The sequence below is a fragment of the Acinonyx jubatus genome, chromosome D4, assembly GCF_027475565.1.
Source record: "Acinonyx jubatus isolate Ajub_Pintada_27869175 chromosome D4, VMU_Ajub_asm_v1.0, whole genome shotgun sequence".
In the NCBI taxonomy this organism is placed as follows: domain Eukaryota; kingdom Metazoa; phylum Chordata; class Mammalia; order Carnivora; family Felidae; genus Acinonyx; species Acinonyx jubatus.
In genome coordinates, this window is record NC_069391.1 from 36,801,716 (window position 1) to 36,826,222 (window position 24,507).

Below are 24,507 nucleotides of genomic sequence, written 5' to 3' on the forward strand. Positions count from 1 at the left end.
TAATAAAGAAGAGATGACATCAAAACTCATCTTCATCCAACCAGCTTGATGGTAAAAAGAGAGGTATATTAGAAAGGAGGAAAAAGAGAAAGGAAAAGATACACAAGCAGTAGGAAAGAAAGGAAGGAAAGAAAAAAAAAACAACAAGAGAAAATGGCAGAGGATAATTCCATTCAGCCAACTAAGGAGAGAGACACTGGTAGAGGGGAAAAAAGCAGGAAATGAAGGAGAAATGGGAAAAGGAGTGCATAGAAAAAGCAACATAGACTGAATGGGGGGTGGGGACAGAAAACAGGAGCAGAAAATGGTACTAAGAAAAGGGGTTCAAGTCTTACTAAACTTCTAGCTTTTGAGCTCTAGGATTGTGGGGGACCCTGGCCCCCACTTCACCCCTCACTACCCACTAGGCTATGCAAAATTCCTTGAGTTGATCCTGCCACAGGAGGTATAATCCAAGATGGGAGCTTCCAGTCATCCTGGAGGTCCTGAGATCAGCTTTAACTCTTAAGCCTGTTTCAATTCAATTCTACAATTTTTTATCATTACCTCTCAGTGCCAGACTCTGAGTTAAATACTAGGGACACAAAAATACTCCAGCAAGTCTATGTCTTGGGAGGAGACCATCACTTTATCTGTAAGGAGTAGCATCAGTGGTGCTCATTGCTAAACTCAATGATCTAGGTCAGGGCTAGAGGCAATTTCCATTCCAGGTCTTCAAAAGAGGCTACAGAGAAACCCAGAGGAATAAGATACCTAGAAGACAACTCTGGTTTGAGATAACCCAGGTTTGAGGGCCCAAGCTATAGTTCCAGGTAGGAGCTTTAGCTAATGAAGAACCTGGGGCTCTAATAAGGAAATAAGGTCCAACTAAGGTCTCATCACTAAGTCTCAGTAAAGCTTTAAATGATTGATCTTCAGACCAATATTTGTCACTAAATGGACCACTACCAGTCCTGATAATATGCCATGGCCTAATGGGAGATACCCCAACCCTATAGCCTAAGTCTTCAAAGAGTCACTCACCAGATCACTGACAAGTGGCAGTGGCTTCTTTCTACGTAGATCTGGCATGCTGTCAATGCCATAGAGCCCTCCAGCTGGCCTAAGGGGAGAAGAAAATATGTCAAGACTTGTTATGGCAGGTTCAGTGTTCTATTCTCCTTGTTCACCCTCTCCCCAGAGGAAGATGAACTGATTTCCACCATGTGCCTTTGAGAGGGGTAAGGAAGACACAAAGTGAGAGAAATAACACCATGGAATGATGAGCAATGGAATCTGCTCTCGGGGTGCCCCTCCATGTTTCCTTCTATAATTTCAGCCAAAAACAGAGAGATATTTTATCCCACAAGGACACTTCAAGGCACCTCTGTTTACTTGAAGGCCCTTGTGCTGCATAATGCAAGGAGGGAATTGGTAGTTACGAGGGCCCCTCCCTAGACTCAGGCCACAGACTCTGCTCCCCAAAGGTAAGTGTTTCCTGGCCTGTGCTAGAACAGAGCTCACAGGAATGGCTCTACAGAAGAGCTGCTGCCTATGTGAGAAAGACCGCTAATGATATGTAGAAGGAGACTTTCTCTATCCTGAGTAAAAGAGTCACCACTTCTGTCCATTCAAGCATCCTGAAGAAAAAGGTCTCCATGGAGAGGAGCTTGCATAACCAAGTGGAGGGAGGATAAGTGGGATAGGAGACTTCCAAATAACCATTTAGAGGGGGAAAGAAACAAAATTTAGGAAGGAAACAAAAGGACTCTGAAAGTCTAGCCTAGCCCTGTGGATACATCAGCAGGGACCAGGAAAAAAAGATTACAGTTGGAGCAACTGGAGATTTCTAAAACTTTTATACCATTTCTATGCATTCTGTTGTTCTTTGCCATTTCTTCCATAATTATATGAATAAAATTACAGAGAACATCCTGGAACACCATTCTCACAATGAGATAACCCGGGTTTTAGACCCAACTTTTCTACTAACTCACTCTATGTCCTTTGCCAAAATTCCTTCCTTTCTTTGGGTCTTGACGCCAATTCTATAAAACAAGGGGAATGAACTACAAAATTTTTCCAACCTTTTAGGAGTTGTCATTCCGAACCTCAAAGAAAAGAACTCATATACTTGGCTTTAATGAAAAGAAGGAGATGGGGAAGGTGGTAAGGTAGTTACATGGTATACCATAACTGATCTGAAAAGAGACATGCTTCAGAAAAATAAGTAAGTACTGCCAGCAAGCTATATAGGTAAAGAATGGAGCCATAAATTAGATCAAGGCCAAGAGTTGGAACAGACAAGCTGCTATGTTGATTTCTAATAAACTAGCTTCCTGAGCACAGGAAATGAACTTTGCTTTCAATGAGACTACCAGAGCTAGGGAAGTTCTCAACTTGTGACAACTTCTAAGGACTAAGCTGAAGGAAAGATGACAGAAAGGCGTTTAGAAAATCAGTGCATGGCCCCATTTAAAAATAGCTTAGATATGTTCCATTATCATGTATGTATTTTATAATCGTTAGAAAAAAAAGCTAAAGTCCTGAGGAAGGGCTGTTGAAGTAGCAAGTTTGTGGCTAATTCTAAAAACTATAGTATGCACCACTCAAGGTTCTTGCAACATAAATGAGCTTTAGACAAGAGAAGGATAGCTTATTCCCATGACCTATTAAAAAAAAAAATCACAAGGAAAAGGAGTATGTAAAAATGTAGTAGGTAACTTTATGATCTGTTCTTATTTCTTCCCTGATCATGAGGGAGAGAAGGCAGCCACTGGAATTCTTATGTCAGAAGAACATACGTCTTATGTCTCCTTTATGGGACAAGGAGAAAAGGAAGATCCTGAGAAATAATGGACAGTGTATGTGCCAGGGAGAGGTGGGGGAGGGCACTTAAACTCTTTTCTCTCTTGGGAATAGTCAGTTATAGACAGCAGTTGAGCAGCTGAAAATGACTCTTTGCTACAGTCACATGGGTGTGAAACTCCCAAACAAGAAGCACAGACAGAACACACAGAGCTCCTAAGGGATGCTACTTATGTCTTGACAAGAGTAGAATGGAGTAAGTAGGTGACTCACAACAGCTGAAGCAGGACAGAGCCCAGAGAGTAATCAGCTACACTATCAACAATGGAATAAAAGAGAACTGTGTCAAATGCAGATATTTTTCTAGTTTCCTCTTTTATACCTAAAAGGGTTATCACTAACTATGATGCATTGAATCAAATTCTAGAGGCAAAGATAGGGAAGCCCCAAAGCTCCCTCCCCTGCTTCAGGGGAACCATGCTATAAAGCTCTGTCTTCTGTCTTTGAGGAGTCAATCTGCAAAGTTCTCCCCTCTCCTCAGAGAACCAACCAATCCCTATAGCAGAGACTCTTCTTTCCCAGGATCCAACTTATGGAGTGTTTTCTACTATTTCTCAGGGGGAAGCTAGAAGCAGCACGAGAGACTGTAAAATCCACAGAAACCTTGTAGGGAATCACTTACCCTCCTGGGAGCCACTGGGGCAGAGAGGGGTTACCATCATCTGGAATCTTTAAAAAGAGATAGAAAAAAAGTTAAATCCTAGAAAAGATGGGAGACAGCCATATTTCTTTGGTCAGGCAGTAAACAGTAAAGTAGGAATCTCAGAGAAGAGTAGGTCACATACACAATGTGGTGACACAGCCAGACTGATGTCTAAGCAAATGCCCTGATGAGCCAGAGCAACAAGCAGGTTGCCAAAATGAGTGCTACTTTGTCTCCCTTCTCCCCAGTGAATAGGAAGGCTATAAGGTCAAGCTCTAAGGCTAAGGTCCACTGGGAGTGTGAGAACTATCAGAACTTCTATCCCCCTCACACAATTCACTGGTATATATAACAGTAAGCCAAGGCCACAAAAAAAAAAAAAAAAAAGATCCAGTTAGGCTTCCAGGCCTCACTTAAGCAAAAGGACCACTTCATACAGAGTCTGGCCTTCTTCTAGTTATATTTCTAAATTCCCTTAGCTATCACAGAGTGGTGACTTGGTCCTTCTGGACTCCCATCTCATCTTGTAATTTGACTTTGTTCAGGTTCCTTGAAGCCCTAACTCACAGACATTCTACATTTGATAAGGTCTCTATATATATAACAAGAAAACCCAGGGCAGGTTGGATACTTAGATTATCATTCTGGTGCTATTTATGAGCTCTATAATGAGAAGTTGAAAACTGAGGTACCAAATAATTCAAAGAAGAAACTGCCTGAAAACAGTTTTTAAACGTTTCTCCACAAACAAGCAAAAAAACAAAACCAAAACAAACAAAAAACCCAAAAACAAACATTAAAAAAACACACACAGAAAAAAAAGCAGTGTAGACAGAAAGTTCCAAAGCTTCTAGGGCTTTCTAGAGAACCAATGGTAAATGCTGTTTAGGCTCAAACAGAGCTAGTGCTAGCAGGCCTGGGGCTTTGTGCTCCCTTCTTGTCCCCTAAACTCCCCAAAACTTTCCTGCCTCCTAAAACCTGGGCTCCAGTTAACTATCCTGGACCAAATGTGCTCCAGGACAAGGGGACAAAAGTAAGGTATTTAACTTGTACAGGGGGTAAAGTTTTGGGAGGGCCCTGGCTGGGAGAAGTTATGGATAAAATTAGGTAAAACAGAGTAGAAAAGGGAGAGGTAGGACAGGCATGGTGTTGGGTAATGTAAAAGTGGGTAAGAATTACCCTGGGTCAGCAGTAAGGGTCAAGATGAACTTTGGATGTAAGACCCTTCTCAGACCGTTCTCAGGTTGTCTGGACTCTAAGTAAGCTTATCTGCCTATTGACTACAGCCCTTCACGAACCCATTTCACCTTATCTGGCTCCTGCCCTGATTCTGTGGGTGAGATGATACTGGCAAAAGGACAGCCAGGCCCCAAAAGAAACCAGAAGTGGATAATGCAAGTCCCCTAAGGTTGCTTTTGAGGGGTAGCCTATCCCTAAATCTCCAGATCCTACCACACAGAACTTACCTTCCCTTTGGAAACAGTCACTGTACTGAGCAGATTTTTATTTCCTACCTAAAATTAGATGTTTGCCAAAAACCACTGACCTTAAGGAAACAAAGTCACAAAAAGTCTCTGGGAATCAGGGTTCAACAAACTCAGATCATACACATTTCCTGTGCTTAGAGGGGACAGTGGGTCTGCAGAAGCCTGCAGACAAAAGCATAGAGCATGCACACACAGGTACTGAAGGAGGGTTGTGAGAATGAGAGGTGGTCTAGATAAAGTACCTACAGCAGGTACATTCATAGACACAACTTATGCCTGAGAGAAACACAAGGTGATCATGGATCCTGCGCACAGGGCGATAAAGCATGTGCGCACACCCATTCGAAAAAGGATATTCAGTGTTCATCCGGGCCTGAATCACAGGCAAAAGCAAACCCTCACAGTCTTCAAGAACCAGTGCACAGCATGATTTATACAATGCATTCACATGGCATGGGGGAACCACATCACAGGTCTACAGAAGCTTGTGTTCACAGAGAGACCAAGAAACCTGCTCAGAAGCACGAAGCACATTCACACTTAGGGCCCCAGGCAAGAGGCACAAAATGCCTACAGCAATTCCTGCTCTCAAATACAAAGTGTATGCATGCTGGGCTCAGCAAGGGTTTACAGCATATGCCAACCTGCAGCAACAAGCAAAAAATGGACAAACACTGTGCAAAATAGAAGAGAAGGGCAATCAGTGTTTGGGGGAGTCAAACTGAGTACAAGTATAAGCACACACATGCTACATTGAATGTGCACCATGCTGGCACACACATTCTCACACTGTGCTCCAGGGACGTCTGCAGGAGCATACACAAAAATGGAGCATGCCCACAAACTGCTTTTAAGGAAAAACAGACTATCTACATGAGCCAAAGCTCAGAGGCACAGATCACGTGTGTGTGTGCGTGCATGTGTTCGTCCACACGCACACGCACACACACACACACACACACACACACACACACTGTGCTCAGGAGAGAAGGGTAGAAGATAGACAACACAAAGGACCCAAAGGGCCAGAGGCACAACCTGAATGGCTCCTCGCTTTCCTTCTGCAAGGAGAGAGAAAGCAGGGAAAAAAGGGCAGAAAGGTTAGTAGATTCAGTCCCATAGCACGGAACCCAAAGAAAATGCCAGCTAAACCTTAAGGGACATGGAGGAAAGGAAGAGATCCTCTGAACAACTGGTTAGTTCACAGAGCCTAACTCCCAGAATCCTTACCTCCCCTATTGATTGGCCCCTCCTTTTAGTTTAGACCATTCCTGGTTTGGCAGCTCAAACTAAAGGACAAAGCCTGCCTGGGGATTTCAATCACCTTTCTTCCCTTTCCAAAGTGGCCTGCATGCAGCATCAAGGAAACCAGTGCCACACACTTTGTTACCAAGGGTCACTCCCACAGGCTATCTGAGCTGGGCTAAGCACAGAGGGAGTTCCTTCCTTGGAAGCTACATGAGCTCACTCTGGATCTGGGATAAGTCCTCAAATGCCAAAGGCCTGGTGACTGAACCCTTTCCATTTCACAATGCAGGCCATGCATTTGCCCAGTAACCCTGGCCTGTTTTCCCAAAGCCTAAGTTAAGTTAGGCCAGGTTAAGGCCTGGAGTTAAGGCTAGGACCAGGATACTCAAAGGCCATAGTTGGGGCATCAACTGGCCACTGACCTACAAAGTTACCATGATCTAGATGACAAAACCGTGATGGCAACTCCAGGCCTGATTATCATTAAATCCAGAACAATTCTCCAAAGGAAATTGATGCTTCCAGAAGGGCTTTAGCAAGTCACAGTAAAGGAAGATAAAGTCCAGAAATTACTCCTCCTAATCATCAGACTACATTGTCTCTAGGCCACATATGGATAGCTCCACAGGTTTCCTTCTCTAAGGCAAGTACATTCACCTGGGCTGATCAGCTACCCTCTTTCTTTTCCCTCCCTTTTAAAGATCCACTGACATTACATAACAAGTAAAAGGGAGAATCATAAAAACTAATTCCTAAATTTCCAATTTTTCAGCTATTTTTGATGACTTAATGGGTCACCTGACCTGACAGAAGAGTTAATTCAGGAATAGGAATCCTCCAAAATAGTGCAGCTATAGGAAGGTGAATGAGATGCAAAAGACACTTGCTGGAATGGGTCATATCTCTCCTACATTTACACCCACCTCCCTTATTGTATTCTGCTGTCTTTGAAAATGAAAATTAGGCAAGGAACACTTTAACTGACCCTGTGATTCAAATTGGAAAGGTTTCTCTCCTCCTCCACTATCTTGAAAACACACTGTATACATCATGTCAAAGTTACTTTGTGTCTTTCTGTTCTTCTCAGAGTTCCCCATAATACCTAAGAATCTGCTGACAAGGCTGTCAAGGCTCTCCATATATATATACAATTTTACCCTTGTAGCCTGAGGGCTTAGCACATCTCCCAGCATTTGTATGTAGTTAAAGGAACTGAACTTTGAGGACTTAGAAAACAACAGCTTCTCAGAACACGTCTTTTGCTAATCACCAGAGAAAAACGTAGGTCTGTTAGCCAGTAGCCTGTACCATATTCCAGACTGCAAGGAACTGCTGTATTAGCTCTTTAGTTTGTCCCACCCACTGGACAAATATAACAAAACCTTTTTTTTTTTTTTTAATTTATTTTTGAGAGAGAGAGTGCACACATAAGCAGAGGAGATGCAGAGGGAGAGGAAGACAGAGTATCTAAAGCAGGCTCCATGCTGTCATCAGAGAGCCCGACGTGGGGCTCGGACTTGCAAACTGTGAGATCATGACCTGAGCTGAAATAGAATGCTTAACCAACTGAGCCACCCAGGTGCCCCTCTTTTTTTAAAAAAATGCTTATTTGGGAAAGAGAGAGCGTGCACGCTGCGACTGGGGGGGGGGGGGGCAGAGAGAGAGAGGGAGACAGAGGATTGTAGAAGTGGGCTCTGCCCTGATAGCGGAGAGCCCAATGTAGGGCTGGAACTCACCAACTATAAGGTCACATGACCTGAGCCAAAGTGGGACTCTTACCCGACTGAATCACCCAGGCACCCCACAAAACCTTTCTTGTTAAGAGTCAAACTTTTTGTGCTTCCTAACTTCTTAAAATGCCTTAATATTTTTCTACTTAGATTTAGTTTTCAGTTTAAGTGCTATACGTCTTGGGGGAAAAAAAAAATTGCCTGACCCCTAAGAAGGATAGCACTCTTCCAGACACTCCATTTTATAAGGAAGGGACATACTTCCTCATCATTAAAACAATCTTAACTCCATTGTAGTTGGGAGTGAAAAGACTTGAGGCACTCCACTGATATGAGCCTGCATTTCCTTACCTGTAAAAAGCAGATAAGAACTCTACCTCCTAAAGTTACAGCAAGGATTCATTTCTTCAACAAGTACATATTGAGAACCTACTACACACTAGGCACTGTCCTCAGTGCTGGTGATGCAGCAGAGAATGAAACAAACTCCCTGATCTTGATAAGTTTCTATTCTAGAGTAGGAGCTGATGATTAATAATCATGAAGACAATGAAAGTAGCTAACATTAAGTGAACACATCATGTATCTGACATTTTATTAGAGTAAGCTCATTTATTTCTCTCAACAACTCTACTGGGTAAATACTATTATCTCAATTTTTTTGTTGATTAACTGAAGATTATCACAGAAGTTAAAAAACTTACCTAAAATCACAGCAAGTGGCAAAGCCAAAATTCAAAACAGGCATTTGGTGCCAGGATCTATAGAGACTCTGCTGCAAAATTCAGGTCAGGGTAAAAGATAATGCCCCTGTAGTGATGCTACAGTTACTATTAAAGTTTTACAAAAGGTTGCCTTATTGATAATGTAACATCTAAGCAGAGACCAAAAGGAAATGAGTGAAGAAGCTATTCAGAGTTCTAGGAGAAAAGTACTCCAGTCAGAATATACAGCAAGCCCAAAGCCTGAGGTGAGAGCATAGCCGGTGTGGAGGAACAGCAAGTTTGCAATAGAGTACTGGTTCAAATAGGGCTCTGCAAGCTCATAAGCACTTTAGCTTTCATTCTGATACTGAAAAATCAATGGAAGCTTTTGAACAGAGTAGTGATATGCTCTAACTCATGTTTTGTAAGGATTACAAACTCTGATTGCTGTGGGGAAAACAGACTGTAGAACAAAGGTAGAAGCAGAGAGACAAGTTAGGCTATGAAATCATCTGGGTAAGAGAAAATGGTGACTTAGACAAGGATATTAGTGGTTAAGGCAGAAATAGTGGTAAGCTTTAGGTTACCTTTTAAAGGGAGAGCAGGCAGATTTACTAACTGATTGGATGTGGGCTATGAGAAAAAAGGAAAAGCCAAGAATGACTCTACGGATTTGGGCCTGAGCAGCTCTAAGAATCGAGTTGCCGTTTACTGGTAAGATGACTATAGGAAAAGTAGGTTTGGCAGGGGCTTGGGAAAAGGACCAGGAGTTTGGTTTTGGTATGTCAAATCTGATACGCCTATTTACTTCCAAATAGGAATGTTAAGTAGATGTAGAGTCGGGTGTTCATGGAAGATGTCTGGGCCAGAGATATAAATCTGGGAATACTTATAAAACTCATGATATTGAAAGAGATTATCTAGACCATGAGTATGAATAAAAAGAAATCAGGATTGAATCCTGGGATGCTACAAGATTGGGAAAATGAGGAGGGACCAACAAAGATGGTTAAGAAGGAATGGTCAATATAGAACTGGGGAAGAACCAATACAGAGAGGTGGTCTGGAAAAAAGTGAAGAAAGTTTTTCAAAAAGAAGCACCTGAGGCATAAGGACAGACTAAAAGATCAATGGAATAGAATTGAGGATCCAGAAATAAACTCTAAAATTTACAGTCAGTTGATTTTTGTCAAGCGTGCTAAGACCATTCAATGGAGAGTTTTTTTCAACAAATGGTGTTTGAATATCCATATGCATATGAATCAAGTTGGATCCCTATCTCCCAAACACCACACAAAAATTATTTCAAAATGGATCATTGACCTAAAGGAGCTAAAACTAAACAACGTTTAGAAAAAAACATAGGATGGGTGCCTGGGTGGCTCAGTGGGTTAAGTGTCCAACTTCGGCTCAGGTCACACGATCTTGCAGTTCGTGAATTCAAGCCCCACATCAGGCTCTATGCTGACAGCTCAGAGCCTGGTGCCTGCTTTGGATTCTGTGTTTCCCACTCTGCCCCTCCCCACTCACACTCTGTCTTTCTCTCACTCAAAAATAAACATTAAGGGGCGCCTGGGTGGCTCAGTCGGTTGGGCGGCCAACTTCGGCTCAGGTTATGATCTCGTGGTCCGTGAGTTCGAGCCCTGCATCGGGCTCTGTGCTGACAGCTCAGAGCCTGGAGCCTGTTTCGGATTCTGTGTCTCCCTCCCTCTGACCCTCTCCCATTCATGCTCTGTCTCTCTCTATCTCAAAAATAAATAAACGTTAAAAAAAAATTTTTTTGGGGGGGCGCCTGGGTGGCGCAGTCGGTTAAGCGTCCGACTTCAGCCAGGTCACGATCTCGCGGTCCGTGAGTTCGAGCCCCACGTCAGGCTCTGGGCTGATGGCTCGGAGCCTGGAGCCTGTTTCCGATTCTGTGTCTCCCTCTCTCTCTGCCCCTCCCCCGTTCATGCTCTGTCTCTCTCTGTCCCAAAAATAAATAAAAAACGTTGAAAAAAAAATTTTTTTAAAAAAAATTTTTTTTAAATAAACATTAAAAAATATGTTTTTTTAAAAAAGAAAAAAACAAAATTACTTCTTTGCAACCTTGGATTAGACAATGGTTTCTTAACTAGGAAATCAAAAACACAATCCACACAAGAAAAATATATATATTGAATTCCATCAAAATTTAAAACTTTTGCACTCTATGTCATACCCATTATAATGGCTATCACAAAAGAGAGAGAGAGAAAGAGAGAAAGAAGTAACAACTGTTGGCAAGGATGTGGAGAAATTACAACCTTTGTGCACCGTTGGTAGGAATGCAAAATGGTGCAGCCACTGTAGAAAACAATATGGCAATTCCACTTCTCGTTATGTACCCAAAGGAAATGAAAGTGAGGATTCAAAACCGGTATTTATACACCCATGTTCACGGCAGCATTATTCACAATAGCCAAAGGGTGGAAGAAACCCAAGTGTCTATCTACAAATGAATGGATAAACAAAACGTGGTATATTTACACATACAATGGAATACCATTCAGCCTTAAAAAGAAAGGACACATGCTACAACATGGATGAACCTTGAGAGAACATTATGCCAAGTAAAATAGGCCAGCCACAAAATGACCAATATTGTGTGATTCTACTTATATGAGGTACATAGAGTAGTCAAATTTAGAGAGACAGAAAGTAGATGTGGTTGCCAACGATTTGTGGGAGAGGAGAATAGGGAGTTAGTTTAATAGGTACAGAACTTCAGCTGGGGAAGATGAAAAAGTTCTGGATAATGGATGATGGTGATGGTTGCACAACAATATGAATAAACTTAAAATGTTTAAAATGATACATTTTATATCATGTATATTTTACCGCAATAAAAAAATTTAGGGGTGCCTGGGTGGCTCAGTTGAGCATCCGACTCTTGACTTTAGCTCAGGTCATGATCAAACCCTGCATTGAAGCTCCATGTTCCTCATGGAGCCTGCTTAAGATTCTCAGTCTCTCTCTCCCTCTGCCCTTATCCCCCACTTGTGCACGCTCTAGTTAAAAAAAAAAAAAAAAGTTTAATAAAACATGTATGCTTCAAAAAACTCCATCAAGAAAGTGAAAAGACGGGGCGCCTGGGTGGCTCAGTCGGTTGAGCGTCCGACTTCAGCTCAGGTCACGATCTCGTGGTCCGCGAGTTCGAGCCCCGCGTTGGGCTCTGGGCTGATGGCTCAGAGCCTGGAGCCTGCTTCTGATTCTGTGTCTCCCTCTCTCTCTGACCCTCCCCCGTTCATGCTGTGTCTCTCTCTGTCTCAAAAATAAATAAACATTAAAAAAATTAAAAAAAAAAAGAAAGTGAAAAGACAAAGATTGTGGGAAAATACTCACAAATCACATATGTGATAAGGGTCATGTTCCAGAATATATAAAGTTGTCTTACAACTCAACAACAAAAAGACAACTCAATTTGAATAGACATTTCTCCAAAAAAATATAAAAATGGTCAATATGCACATGAAAAGATGCTTAACATCATTAGCCACTAGGGAAATGCAAATCAAACCACAGTAAGATACCACTCACGTCCAGTAGAATGGGTAAAATAAAAAAACACAAACATTAATAAGTGTTGGCGAGGATGTGGAGAAATTAGAACTCTCATGCCTTGCTGGTGGGAATGTAAAATGGTGCAACCACACTGGAAAACAGTCTGGCAATTTCTGAGAAAATGTTAAACTCAAGAGTTATCATATAACCCAGCAATTCCACTTCTAATATATACCCAAAAGAATGAAAACATGTCTGCACAAAAACTTGTACACAAATGTTCACAGCAACATTATTTGTAATAGCCAAAAAGTAGTAAAGAACAAACGAAATGCCCATCAAATGATGAATGTATAAACAAAATATAGTATATCCATATAACAGAATATTATTCCAACCACAGTATCGATACATGTTACAACATGGTTGAATCTTGAAAATATGCTAAGTGGAAGAAACCAGTCACAGAAGGCCACATGTTATATGAATCCATTTATATGCAATGTCCAGAATAGGCAAATCCACAGAAACAAAAAGTCAATTAGTGGTTGCTAGAGGCTGGAAGCAAAGGAGATTGAAAAGTGACCACTAATAGGAAAGGAGTTTCTTTTTGGGGTGATAGAAATGTTCTGGAGTTGATGGCTGTATAACTTGGTGAACATACTAAAAAAAACAACAACAAAAAACAGTAGTTGTGCACTTTTTAAGGGTGAACTTTGTGGCATGTAAATTATAACTCAATAAAGCTATTATAATGAAAAGACAATCAATTACGTCAAGTTGCTGATTGACTGATTAAGAGGAGGACTAAAAATGAACCAGGAGTTTGGCAATATGGTGGTCATCTGACGGCCTTGACAAAAACTATTTTGGTACAATAGTAGAAAGAAAAGAATCGAATTTTTATTTAATGCATGTGACAGTACTTAAAACAGTGCCTATGTAGTCTCCAAAAGAGAAGACAAGGGATGAAAAATAAGAACTCAGTGGTAAGCTACTAGTAACCTTGGGCCCTAAAATGATCCAAGCAGAGCAGTGAAGAAAGGGAAATCTTAAATGTTCCATTGTGGTAGTAGCCACTGTTACTGATATTGAATCAGTTTACCAGCTTAGGGTGGCTACTGTTCTGGACTCTGTAACAAAAGTGTGTGGGTGAAAGGCTGTTCTTTGTGTTCACCTTGCTCCATTCTTCCTGCGCTATGGAATGTTGCTGGAGTCAGGCCTAGACCCAGCACCCTCCACCACTCCCCCTGGAGCCCACAGGCCAGACTTGATCTTGGCTAAGACCCAGAACTTTGGCTTGCTTTCTTACTGGTGCTTCAGAAAACCTACCTTGTCTCTTTATCACTGCTGCTGCCACCACCTGCTTACCACAGGTACCACAAGCTCCTGCATTACCCACCAGGGTATCAACTCGGAAGGGAAATTTGCAGGCTGAAAAGTCAGCTCAAGTGTGTTGGGTGTTCATGCTAACATCGACCACCGACCAACCAACCGCCAAGGTTAAAGGAGCTGGTAAGGAAGTACTGCTTTGATATTTGTTGTTTCTATTGTTGCTGTAATGTAAAAATTTCTAAATGCCCAGTGAGAAGGAAAAAGGGCTGCAAAGATAAGTGGAGAAAGAAATCCCTTACAGCTGAGGAATTACAGAAAGCTTTCTGGAAGAGGTGATATTTTGGCTGTACAATGAAAAACTGACTAAATTTTGCTAGGCTGATTTGACGAACACAGCACCTTAGACTAGAAGGAAGCATCTATATGTGAATATGGCTGAGAACAGAAAGTACAAGGTGAATTTGTGAGACAGCAGAGTTTCCTTTTGGGTGGAGTATAGTGGGACGAGATAAGCCTGCAAATGCAAACTAGAGACCAACTGTAATGGTCCTGAATGCCAAGTGAAGGAATTTAGACTGACCCTCCCTCCCTCCCTCCCTCCCTCCCTTCCAAGTAGGCTTCACATCCAGTGAAGAGCCCAGTGCAGGACTTGAACTCACAACCCTGAGATCAAAACCTGGGCTGAGAATGAGTCGGACAAATAACCAAATGAGCCACCCAGGTGCCCCTAGACTTTTTGGATAAGCTATAAGGAGTAGATCCAGGGATATTTGAAAGGAGCATGTGATTTTTTTAATTTTATGACTTGGTATTACATTCATTATTCAGATTCTAAAAAGCATAAAAAGATATACAGTGGGAAAAAAATTTATTTTTCATCTCATTAGTTTTTCACCTAGTACTTTTCCCTATGGGCAATTAGGTATCAGTCTCCTATGTATCTTTGTTAGATATCCTACACAAACAGACACAGACACTATGGATCTGTGTATTCTTTCCCTCTCTTTTTTATACAAATGTGGGGCATCTTATACATACTGTTCTGCACCTTGTTTTTTCATATGGCAATATGTCTTGGAGATATCTCCATTTCAGTAAAGAGCTACCTTATTCTTTTTATAGCTATATGGTACTGTATTCCATTGTTAGGGGGTGCCAGTAAGTTATTTAGCCAGTCTTTCTTAACAAACATTGTTTTCACTCTTTGCTACTAAAAACAATGCTTCAAAAATAGAACACATGTCCTTTCCACATGTGAAAATAAACCTGCCGGATATATTCCTGGAAGTGATTCTGGGGCACAAAGGGTATGTAGAATTCTGATACATTTTGCCAAATGTCTTCCTTAGAGGTTATACCAATTTACACTCCCATCCCACCAGCAATGTATGAGTGCCTGTTCCCTCACACCTTTGTCAACACAATATGTTTCATAATTTTAATTCTCCCTTAAGAACATTAATCAGGTTATATGCATAAGAGGACAACCCCATTTACATTCAAAACTGGATGAATACAGCATATGCTCTTTGGATAAATTTAATTTTGATTGGGAGAAATAATTTTAAAACTACATTATCTCCATGCTGCCTAGAAAAAAAAAAGTTCTCTCATTTCTTGATTCAAAACCATTCCATTCTCCAATTTAGGTGAGAAGCCTTTAGCTGGAGATGGAAGAAGAGGAATATGACCTGTGAAAGGCAGATGGCTCTTGGGCAGGGAAAGCACTGGACAGCTTCAAGTCGAAAATAAAGTTCTGTGTGAAGTCCAGTACTGGGAAGAAGAAAGTTCAGGATAAGGGAAATTCCTACAATGGCCCATCAACTCCTGGGGAACTAGCAATCTTATCTCAGCAAGAAACCCATGAAAAGAATAATTTTAAAATGCAATGTAGGATTGTATCAGCCCCTCTAGTGCCTGTGAGCAACATGCCCATTCCTGCCTCCTACACACCAACTTCACACTGGCATATCCTAAAAGTCCTGCAGCTGTAAACTACTTCTGCCCACATGTTCCTCCCTCTTTTAAAAAGGTAGCTTCTAAAGCCGCACCCACCCCCAAAAGATTGGAAATTCCGTTTGAGATAGGAATCCCTTTCCTGTTGCTTTAGAACCCTCTTTCACTCCAGTTTCCACAGGATTAGTTTAAAAATCTGTATTCAAGTAATTTAGACGGATTTAAGCTGTGGGCCTCCCCCATCACCTTGTGAAACTCACCACCAAGCCGGGTCTCACACTTGTCTGATGGAGACCATACCCAGCCAGCTATGACCCCATTAAACATTCATTTGGAATACCTGAGTGTATGTCTTCTACTGAGAGATGGTTTGCCTTCTGTACTAGTTCGTGCAAAAGTTTTTTCTGTCTCAGTCTTTTCTCTCTCAGAACATTTTTAAAGTTGTTGATGCACTTGTTGAGGTAGATGGTCTCTGCACACACTTGCTCTAGGCTTAGTCTGCCCTGCTTGGGAGATTCAGGCCTGGAACAAGTTTCATTTCCCAGACATGGAGCCAGAGCAAAACCTGGCAACGCATATGCAATAGGCGAGGAGTTAGAAGCCAGAGAGAAGTTGCTGGGATCCTGAAAGGTTTGGTCTCTCTGTGAAGAGATGCCCACTCCACCAGAGACCATGCTGAGCAAGCTCTCACTCTCCTGACTCCCAGGGCTCTCCACAGAGAAATCCTGTGCACCCTCTGAACTCAACGTCCCAAGAAGTCTATCACTGTTCTCTGACTGAGAACCACTTTCATTGCTTTCCAGGTCCTCAGGACTGATGGACCCACTATTCTCAAGCTTCTGAAACACACCCTGCAGAGCTGAACGAAAGTGATGAATTGCTCGGCCCAGTTTGCTTTTGTAAAACTTAATTTCTAGATCTTCATCCTCCTGCGAGCCAACCAGACCACAGGAGGACTTTTCAAAGACATCTTTAAGGACCTGAGTAGCATGTTCCTCCTCCTCATTCAAGTCAATATGAACCATGTCACTGAAAGTCTCAGGCCCTATGATAATTTCCTCCATCATGCGATCACGGCTCAGAGTTGCAAACCTTCTGGACTTGTCTGTCAAAAGGTCCTCAAGCTGCTTTGAGCTTAGAATATCAAGCCCAGCTTCACAGGCCAGGAGCTCGTCTTCTGTCTTCAGCAACCCAGACAGTGACAGACAGCTGCCAGCCTTGCTTTTATTGCTGCAGTGGTTTCCTCTTTTTCCTACACTACATACTTCAAATCCTTCACTGGACTGTTTGAAAACCTGGGATGTCCCAGAACCCTCTTTTGAGATTAACACTAGGGAAGGTTCCTCAAATTGATGGAAGGTGGACAGAGTAGCCTTTTTCCCTGTCAGCTCACCACCACAACTGTCAATGATAACTTGGGAGGTTCCTAATGTTCCTTTTACTTCATCTCCTGGCTTAGACACATCACTTGACTTTATGAAATTATTCTCGGGTGGGAAGGAAAGGCCTTGCTGCTCAGGGGTTTGAGGTTCTCTGTGTTGATTTTGAGCCCTCATTTGAGATGCTCCTGTTATGGGTCCTGTGTCCCCTGTTTCCATCTGAAGAAGTGATTCATGCTGGTTTAAAGAATTTGAATTATGGTCCTGAAGTTGCTGCAAAAATGACAGAGACTCCTTTGGGGGATTCTTATAGCACTGTGGCCAGCTTGGTTCTTCTTTGGTGGCAATCCGGACCCCTACACTCTGCAAAAGGATGGATTTCTGCAAGATGAAGTCTCTGTGCTCTAGATGGGCAAGTTTCACAACAGTAGGCCTGGGGGCTGGGGCTTTGCCTGCCCTGTAAGCCTCTTTGATGTACCTGTTGCACTGCATGCCATTAACACAGAGGTGCATGGCCAGGAAGCTGTGCACCAGCTCCATGGTATTTTCCCCATCTTGCTCTGGAAGTCCATACAGATACAGAATGGCTTCTTCACTGGGTCTGTCCACATGGGGTTCCTGGGCCTTTTCCCCCACACATACCTTAGCCAGAGAGCTGCTGCCCACCTGCAAGCCTTCTATTTCACTCAGAACTGAGTCTACACAGCTAGACACTTCATCCACTGAACCCCGGACTTGGCTCAAGTGCTGCTGCAGTTCAGCAATTTCAGTTTGGAGACGGCTGATGCCTTGTAGCTCTCTGATTATATAGTCTACTATATCCCCCAAAGGCTCTCGCTGTTCACAGCTGCAGCCTTGGTGAGGGCCTCTGGACAAAAGGGACTTGGCTTGATTCCTTTCTGAGGGCTCTTGACAGCTTGTGCTAATGCTGACAGATGAGAGGTCCTGAGAGCCTGACCCTGAAGCACAGGCAGTGGAGCCCAGAGGAAGCTGACTGCTGGTCTGCTGCTCAAAGCTGCAATGCTGGGCCAGGCCTCCATCTCTATCCCCACTAATGGCTGAGGCTGTGGACCCACACTGAGGGAGCAGGGAGCTGTCCTCTGGTAAGGATTCAGTAGGGCCTGAGGACTTGCTCTTGATGCCACATATAGTCTCTGACTTAGCCTTATCTGGGGACAGCCTGGAGGAGGGTCCCAAGGTGACCATGATTTCCTCCTCTGACTCTTGCAACAATCGTTTCATTTTTCCCCTCAGGGTCTGAGGGATTCTCTGCTTCTTCCTTTTATTTCTGGTCAGAATGCTTACCAGAGATTGTCCTGGAAGGCAATAATCTGCCCTAGTCTTTTCAGTCTATTTCTAGCAATTAAGGCTGGCTGATGTTTTGGGCTTAGCCCACAGTGCTGCCTGGAATGATCCCATGTGTAGTCTCCAAACCCGGCACATGTCCCTGGATCCTGGCTTGACTCTTATCCTGTAGCTAATGAAAAAGGAAAATAATGCACTCAGGTCAGAAAGCAGCAGAATAATTTTAATCTGAATCAAACTGTCAAGCAGGAATAAGAATATTACCTTCTAAGACTGTAGAAGTCAACCCTGACCTGTCTCCCAAAGCTGGCCTTAAAGGCTGTAGGCAGTCACTTGTCTTTCCTTGGCTTCCCATCAGAGAAATGATGTATCAAGTCATTGTGTTCTGGGCAAATACCCAAAAACATCAAGATTAAGACAAACTCCTGGGAAGTAGGTGGGTAAGGTCAGTGAGTGACTGAACCTTTACAATTCAACACTAGGGTCGGGTTCAGGAATGAACAAATAGATGTTTAACTACCAAAGCTCAAATTACATACACAGTGAAAGACAAAGACAAGACATGCAATGTTTATTTTCCCAGTTGGTTGTTCTGGTGAAAACTCAGCAACTCAGATGTTGGTTCCTGCCTGTGCTTATAGCACAAAGTGTTTTCCCTTTGCTCAGTGGCAGCAACCCTTCACTTGGAGAAAAGACCATGGCAAGTATTTCAAACTTGGAGAAAAAAAGTTTTCTAAACTTAATTCTAGAGTAAGGTGGTATTATGTAAGCATAGTCATTGTCCAGACTCAGGTACATTAAGCATGTTTGGATCTGGAGGGCATGTGGCCAAAGACACACATGTGGTGGACACACAGCAGGGAATGAAGGAGGCTCAGGAACAGCCTGGAGTCCTGAAATCCGTTTAATAGTCCCCAAGGGCTTGGTGCAGCCTAATCAACACACAGGTTTGGCTTTCCTCCTCCACAGTGCATCTCGTCTAATGCCTCTTTCAGAGCACCAGGTTAAGTGATTTTCCAGAGTAACAGAGGATTGCTCTAGCCCTCTGGCCTAGAGAAAACAATGCATAGGACAGGAAGGAAGTTGGTTATATCAGAGGGCTCCAAGGTCCTTTGCTGTTCTCCAAAAAGGTGAAGACAGCTTGCCACCAGACTTGCCCCTAATACCCTAAGCTACCAGGGACTACCACAGAGGTAAAGATGACTATTACCTTATATGGGGTGGTTATCCATTTCCTTTTTACTGGAAACATGCAAAGTGTAGGGAAGGAGCAGAATATAAAGTACAAAGAGAAAAGCTAAGAGCCCAGGAATGCATGGGACTGCCAATACTTTCTGCCTCTGCTAGGTTACCCTGGGAGGGGTAAGACTGGTTGGTGGGAGACATGTAATCCTTCATGTTCTTCAGTCGGAGATGATTTCCCCATTTTCTAGATTTGATCTGTATTTCTAAATTGTCTCAACTCCTGCCTCCCTTTCTTTTTCCCAGTACTCAAGTTAACCCCAAAAGGGGAAAATTGCCTGTGAAGAACACAAGCTGACAGCTCCCACAGGAATTCATTTTAAGGAAAGGTCACCATCTACAGTTTGTGGGCTTAAAAGTTAAAAGCACTGTGCTTTCCTAGACTAGGAAGAATCAGAAGCATGAGTCACAAGACTTGGGATAAAGATCAAACTGACCCCTTTTACTGGAAATAACTAGGCCAAGAACCAAAAGTCAGAAACTAGATTAATTCCCACTTCATGTCTTCCCTTCTTCCCTGTAGCTCATCTAAAAATTCTGCTCCATCTAGGAATTCCTCACCTAAGGATGCTACCCATTCTGTGAGGCACTGCAGAGGCCAAATTAATGCCTTTTAAGCACTGTTGATTTACTCCAAAGTCTCAAAGGGCCAGGATCAGCTATATCCCTAATCAGGCCAACTCACTGTACTCTGTGACAGGGGGAGGGAGAGGGATAAAGAGGAGATGTTCTATATGCACAACCAGAACTGCTGGGTCTTAGGATTAGTGCCTAGCTGTCTAAACAGCAAAGGTACCAATTCTAAGACTGACTCATCAAATTATTCCTTCTCTCCTTCCACAAGCGCACATCTGTATTTCCAAAGCTACCCTCTTTTACTCCCCCCAACTGTGCAAGGTCTAGGTGCCTCTGCTTTGGTCTTGGTACCTGGTATTAGCTTTGAACAAGGTCCCTGGCCCAATAAGGACTGGAACTGGTAATCAGCCTTTCAAGTTTGTCTCAAAGAGAAAGACTGCTTACTGAACCAAGATGAAAGTTCTGTGTATGACCACATGAAGCCATGAGCGAGTTCTACTAGATTGAAAATCAAAAGACTTAAGTCAGGTCTTGCTTCACCAATGATCTTGGATTAAACACCTGACTTCTCTGTTCCTTAGTTTCCTCACCTGTACAGTAGGGAAAATAGTCACAGGAATGTTACCAAGCATGCCACCACCCATAAAAGGTATGATTTGAGTAAACCATGACTTCTATCCTAGCCCCAAACCCCTATCTTTCCTAGTCTCTTTTAATGGTCTGTAGCACTGCCTGCAATCATACCACTGACATGTGTCATTCTTTGTTAATCCTATTTTCTTCTAGAAGTTTTTTTTCTTTTTCCTTAAGATTAAAAAAGGAAGCAAAACATTCATTTCCCAGTATTTTGCTCAGGTGACAAGGGGCTTGCCATGTTCCCTCAGGCAGTCTGAAAGCATGCAGAAGGGACAGATACCTATAGGAGGCAAGTTTTTCTGTTCAAAGGCTGGTGAGGCCCAGAACCCATTGCCAGGTCTTCCAAGACCAGCCCCATTTAAGTCCAGAGAAAGCAGCTTTTCAGGAACAAAAATGAAACTGATTCTCCCGCTATTGCTTCAATGCAGGCCAGGTTAACTTCAGGCCTATTTGTTTTTCAGATCAATACTCCAGATAGGCTTGGTTTAACTTCCTAGACAGTCTTGCCAGCTGTCCCCTCCAAGACTGCAGTGCCCACAACACTGTCTGGCAAGTCATACAAGGGGAAATGGCACAGTCATTGTGTTCAGGGTCTTTCCCTACAGCCTGCTAAAGGACTGAAGGCAAAGCTGCCTGGTTTCCTACGTTACTAACAAATAGGAAACTTCCAACTAGAGCTGCCATAGCAACTTCTTCCAGCCTCAAAGAAAGATGCTTGCTTCCATATTAAACAAACTCTCCCCAAACCTTCTTATGAGTTGGTAATCGCTACTCTGAATGAACTTAAGAATCACCTCCTGGGGATATGGGTTCCCCAAAGGCACCAAACCCACTCGGTCATCCAGATATTTAGGTTTTGAAGCAGAGGACAGACTTCAATGTAATGCCCAGAGAATCAACCAGTTACTTTGCTCAGAACCCAATAGAATACCAGAAGCCAGAATAGGCTGAAAGGGCAAACCATAGGGCCAAGAGGCCTAAGTCAAGTCCACCTACTCCCCCAGCCTCTCTTTGCTACTACTGTCCACAGGAATGAAATAACAAGGGCCAAAGAATGAGAACAGTTTGATCTCTAAATCAATTCAATTGATTTGTCAGGCACCAAGCTATATGCCAGGAGTGTAAGACACATGGTCCCTGCTTTCTAATATATTAAGGTTTGGAGAAGGAAATAGGCATAATTCACCATCACAAAATAAAGCAAAACATGTTATAATGAAAGTTGTAATAAACAACAGATAATAGACATTAATTCCAATGATGGGGGAATGGAGGGGCAGTGAGAGGCCCAGCAAAATCAGGACAGGGAAAGCCATAGAGAAGAAGTAATATTTGAGCCAGAATGGGATAAAGAGGCATTGGGGTCCACCCAGCTCAACTTGACCCTCTGGACTCCTTCAAGATACCCAGAGCTGTCATTCTGCCCTGTCCTATTAGCCTATCTACTCTAGTCAACTTTTCAAACTTCATACACACACTCTAAAAAGTGACCACACCTTTCTCCTTTCTGCTATCTTTCTAAGGTATGACTAAACCTAGGAAAAATAAGGAAACCCTTTCAAGGGATATCTCCGTTTGAAAAGGGAACACATCAAAATAAAATAAATAAATCAAAAGTAGTAAGCTTCAACAATAGACAGCTGAAAACTATGGCAGGGAATAAACCCTTAAGTCACATCAGCACCAACGTACCAAAACAAGTCAAGAAGAAAAAAAAAACAACTCAGTTTTCTGAAATGGCTGATTCTTTTGTCTCTTTCTCTGCCTTACCAAATAAATGTGATTAGGAATGCGAGTATTCCTTGTAAAATTGCTTCTGACTCAAATCTTGGCTGGGAGGAAACAGCTGGGGACCTCTGGGAACAGGCCAGAACTCTGTATATGTATCAAGCAGCCTCTCACTTTGTGTGAAACAAGCCCAGAAGGCAGAGAGCTAAGAACTCTGACAGCACCTCCCACCTCCCTTCTATAGAGGTCAGATCAGTTCCTGGGCCATTTACCAATTATGTTGCATGGCTAATATGGTGGCAGGAATGGATTTCTAGGGCTACAACAGGTTTGGGTACTTTTAAGATGTTAATCTTTGGGAAAGCATCAATGCTTACAAAGATTCCTGTCAGAGAAAGTGATCAGGGTCACGTAGTATGAAAAGTGAGATTAGCCGAAGGGAATAAAAAATGCCCTAGATTAGATGCATCACAAGGTCCTAGGTACTATAGTTCCTAGGACAGGCCATCCTTCCTCATCAGCATTAGGAGGAACTCCATTTATAGGCCAGAAGCTGGACACGGTAAAAGAAAGAAAACCTCAAACACTGTATACAAGAGAGGAGACAGAACCTCTGGTAACATACAGTACCATAAGGGAGGATGCAGCCTTCAAAGGGTTGGAATATCAAGACCTCAAAATGAAGAATGAATGCCAGTCAGGAGAGCTGGGTATTCTTGCCCTGCCCAGCACTCCCTTTCAGCAGTACCAAGGTTTACTATACCAAGGAATATAACCAACCATAAAGCAAATACATATGCACCCAGAATCAGATACTCATGACAAAGACTCTCTCCTTTGATCAAACCTGAGTCAGGTTGCTCTGAGTCCTCTTTCTGACAAGGTCCCTGACCTTCAGCTCTGTTTGTTCAGTCCACTTTTAGCAAGAATCCTGCTGGGTCAGTTTAGTGAAAATTCTTCACCTTTGATATCTGACCAAATTCCTTAACCACCACCTTGGTGTGCCTCCAGCAAAACTCCTGTCAAGTCAGTTTAGCCAGACTTCCCCTTACCCTTGATGTTTCCTCTTAGTAATTTTCCATTCACTGACCCTCACCCTGTTCCTTAGCTATAAATTCTCAGTCTTCCTTGTATTCAGAGTTGGGCTCAATCTCTCTCCCTTACTGCAATACCCCAATGTAGTCTGCCTTACAGCCTTTAAAAAACGTCACAACGTTTTTTCCTTAAGCATCATCATACTTTTTTCCATACTACTTCAAGGTTCTCATGAATAGACTGAAGAAGGCATGTGAGCAGGCATGTCTAGCCTCTAAAAACTACCCCTCCCCACAAAAAAACCCACATTCTCTATCTCCTTACTCTGCTGTAGTTTCTTCAGAGAACTTATTACTACCTACCCGATACATCATATGTTTGTTTGCTTGTTTATTATGTGTCTCTTTCCCCTACCTCTTTATTCTGGAATGTGAGTAGAGACTGTTTGGCTCACTGCTATAGAACTGTTTTGCTCACAGCACCTAGAACAGTGCCTGGCACATAGGGTGCTCAAAACAAATTAAATCTTGCCTTTGAATAAAAGGAATCAGAACACCAAATCAGAGAAGTTTAGATTTGAAAGAGACTCTTATACAGTACTAGGCCTGGAATCTCATACTACATTGTGATCTAGCCTATGGAGTAGTTTTGTTTAGCTATCACAGTGTTTTCCTAAATTTTAAATGTGAAAGTCTTTTAGGCAGGACAGCTATTCTAGGTTCTTAAAAGTTCTATTACCCAAGTTTAAACCCTTCACCCAAAATGATACCCTTGCTTTTGTTCATCTGTTTTACTTTGGCAGCCCCCTGAATGGGAGGTTCTTGCTTGAGGACTCACAGTGGATGTGAATTCCATTACAATGGAAGCTGTGCTTTGTTTTTGATCTCCCAATGCCTGGCACAGGGCACTACTATCCCAAGCATATGACCTGACACAGTGGGAAGTCAGTGCCACGGAAAGGATAAACGAGTGATGGCAGAGCTGCATTAGAATACAAGTCTCCTAATTTCTAGTCCACTTTTGTTTCCCTCACAATATGCTGCCTTCCAGTTCTAGGTTTATTTTTAGACTGATGGCTTATCACCCCTTTTTATTGTAAAAACTAAGTTGGAAACTTCTCCCTAAATATACTTAAAT

General features: G+C 42.6%; 1 protein-coding gene across 13 annotated transcripts in view; it reads right to left on the minus strand.

Moving 5' to 3' along the window:
• UNC13B (unc-13 homolog B) overlaps positions 1-24,507 on the minus strand; it is a 237,719-nt gene that overhangs the window by 35,463 nt on the left and 177,749 nt on the right. For 12 of the 13 annotated variants that reach the window (XR_008291122.1, XM_053204957.1, XM_027039368.2 and 9 more), the window contains 2 exons: positions 3,470-3,516; positions 1,024-1,102 (listed from right to left, as the gene is read on the minus strand). Coding sequence is in view for 12 of the 13 variants with exons in the window: in XM_053204957.1 (XP_053060932.1) it covers positions 1,024-1,102; positions 3,470-3,516 (126 nt within the window). In the remaining variant the exon portion in view is untranslated. Of the gene's footprint in view, positions 1-1,023; positions 1,103-3,469; positions 3,517-6,015; positions 6,039-15,809; positions 18,252-24,507 lie in introns of those variants that run through there. The other variant, XM_053204956.1, reaches the window with a different exon arrangement.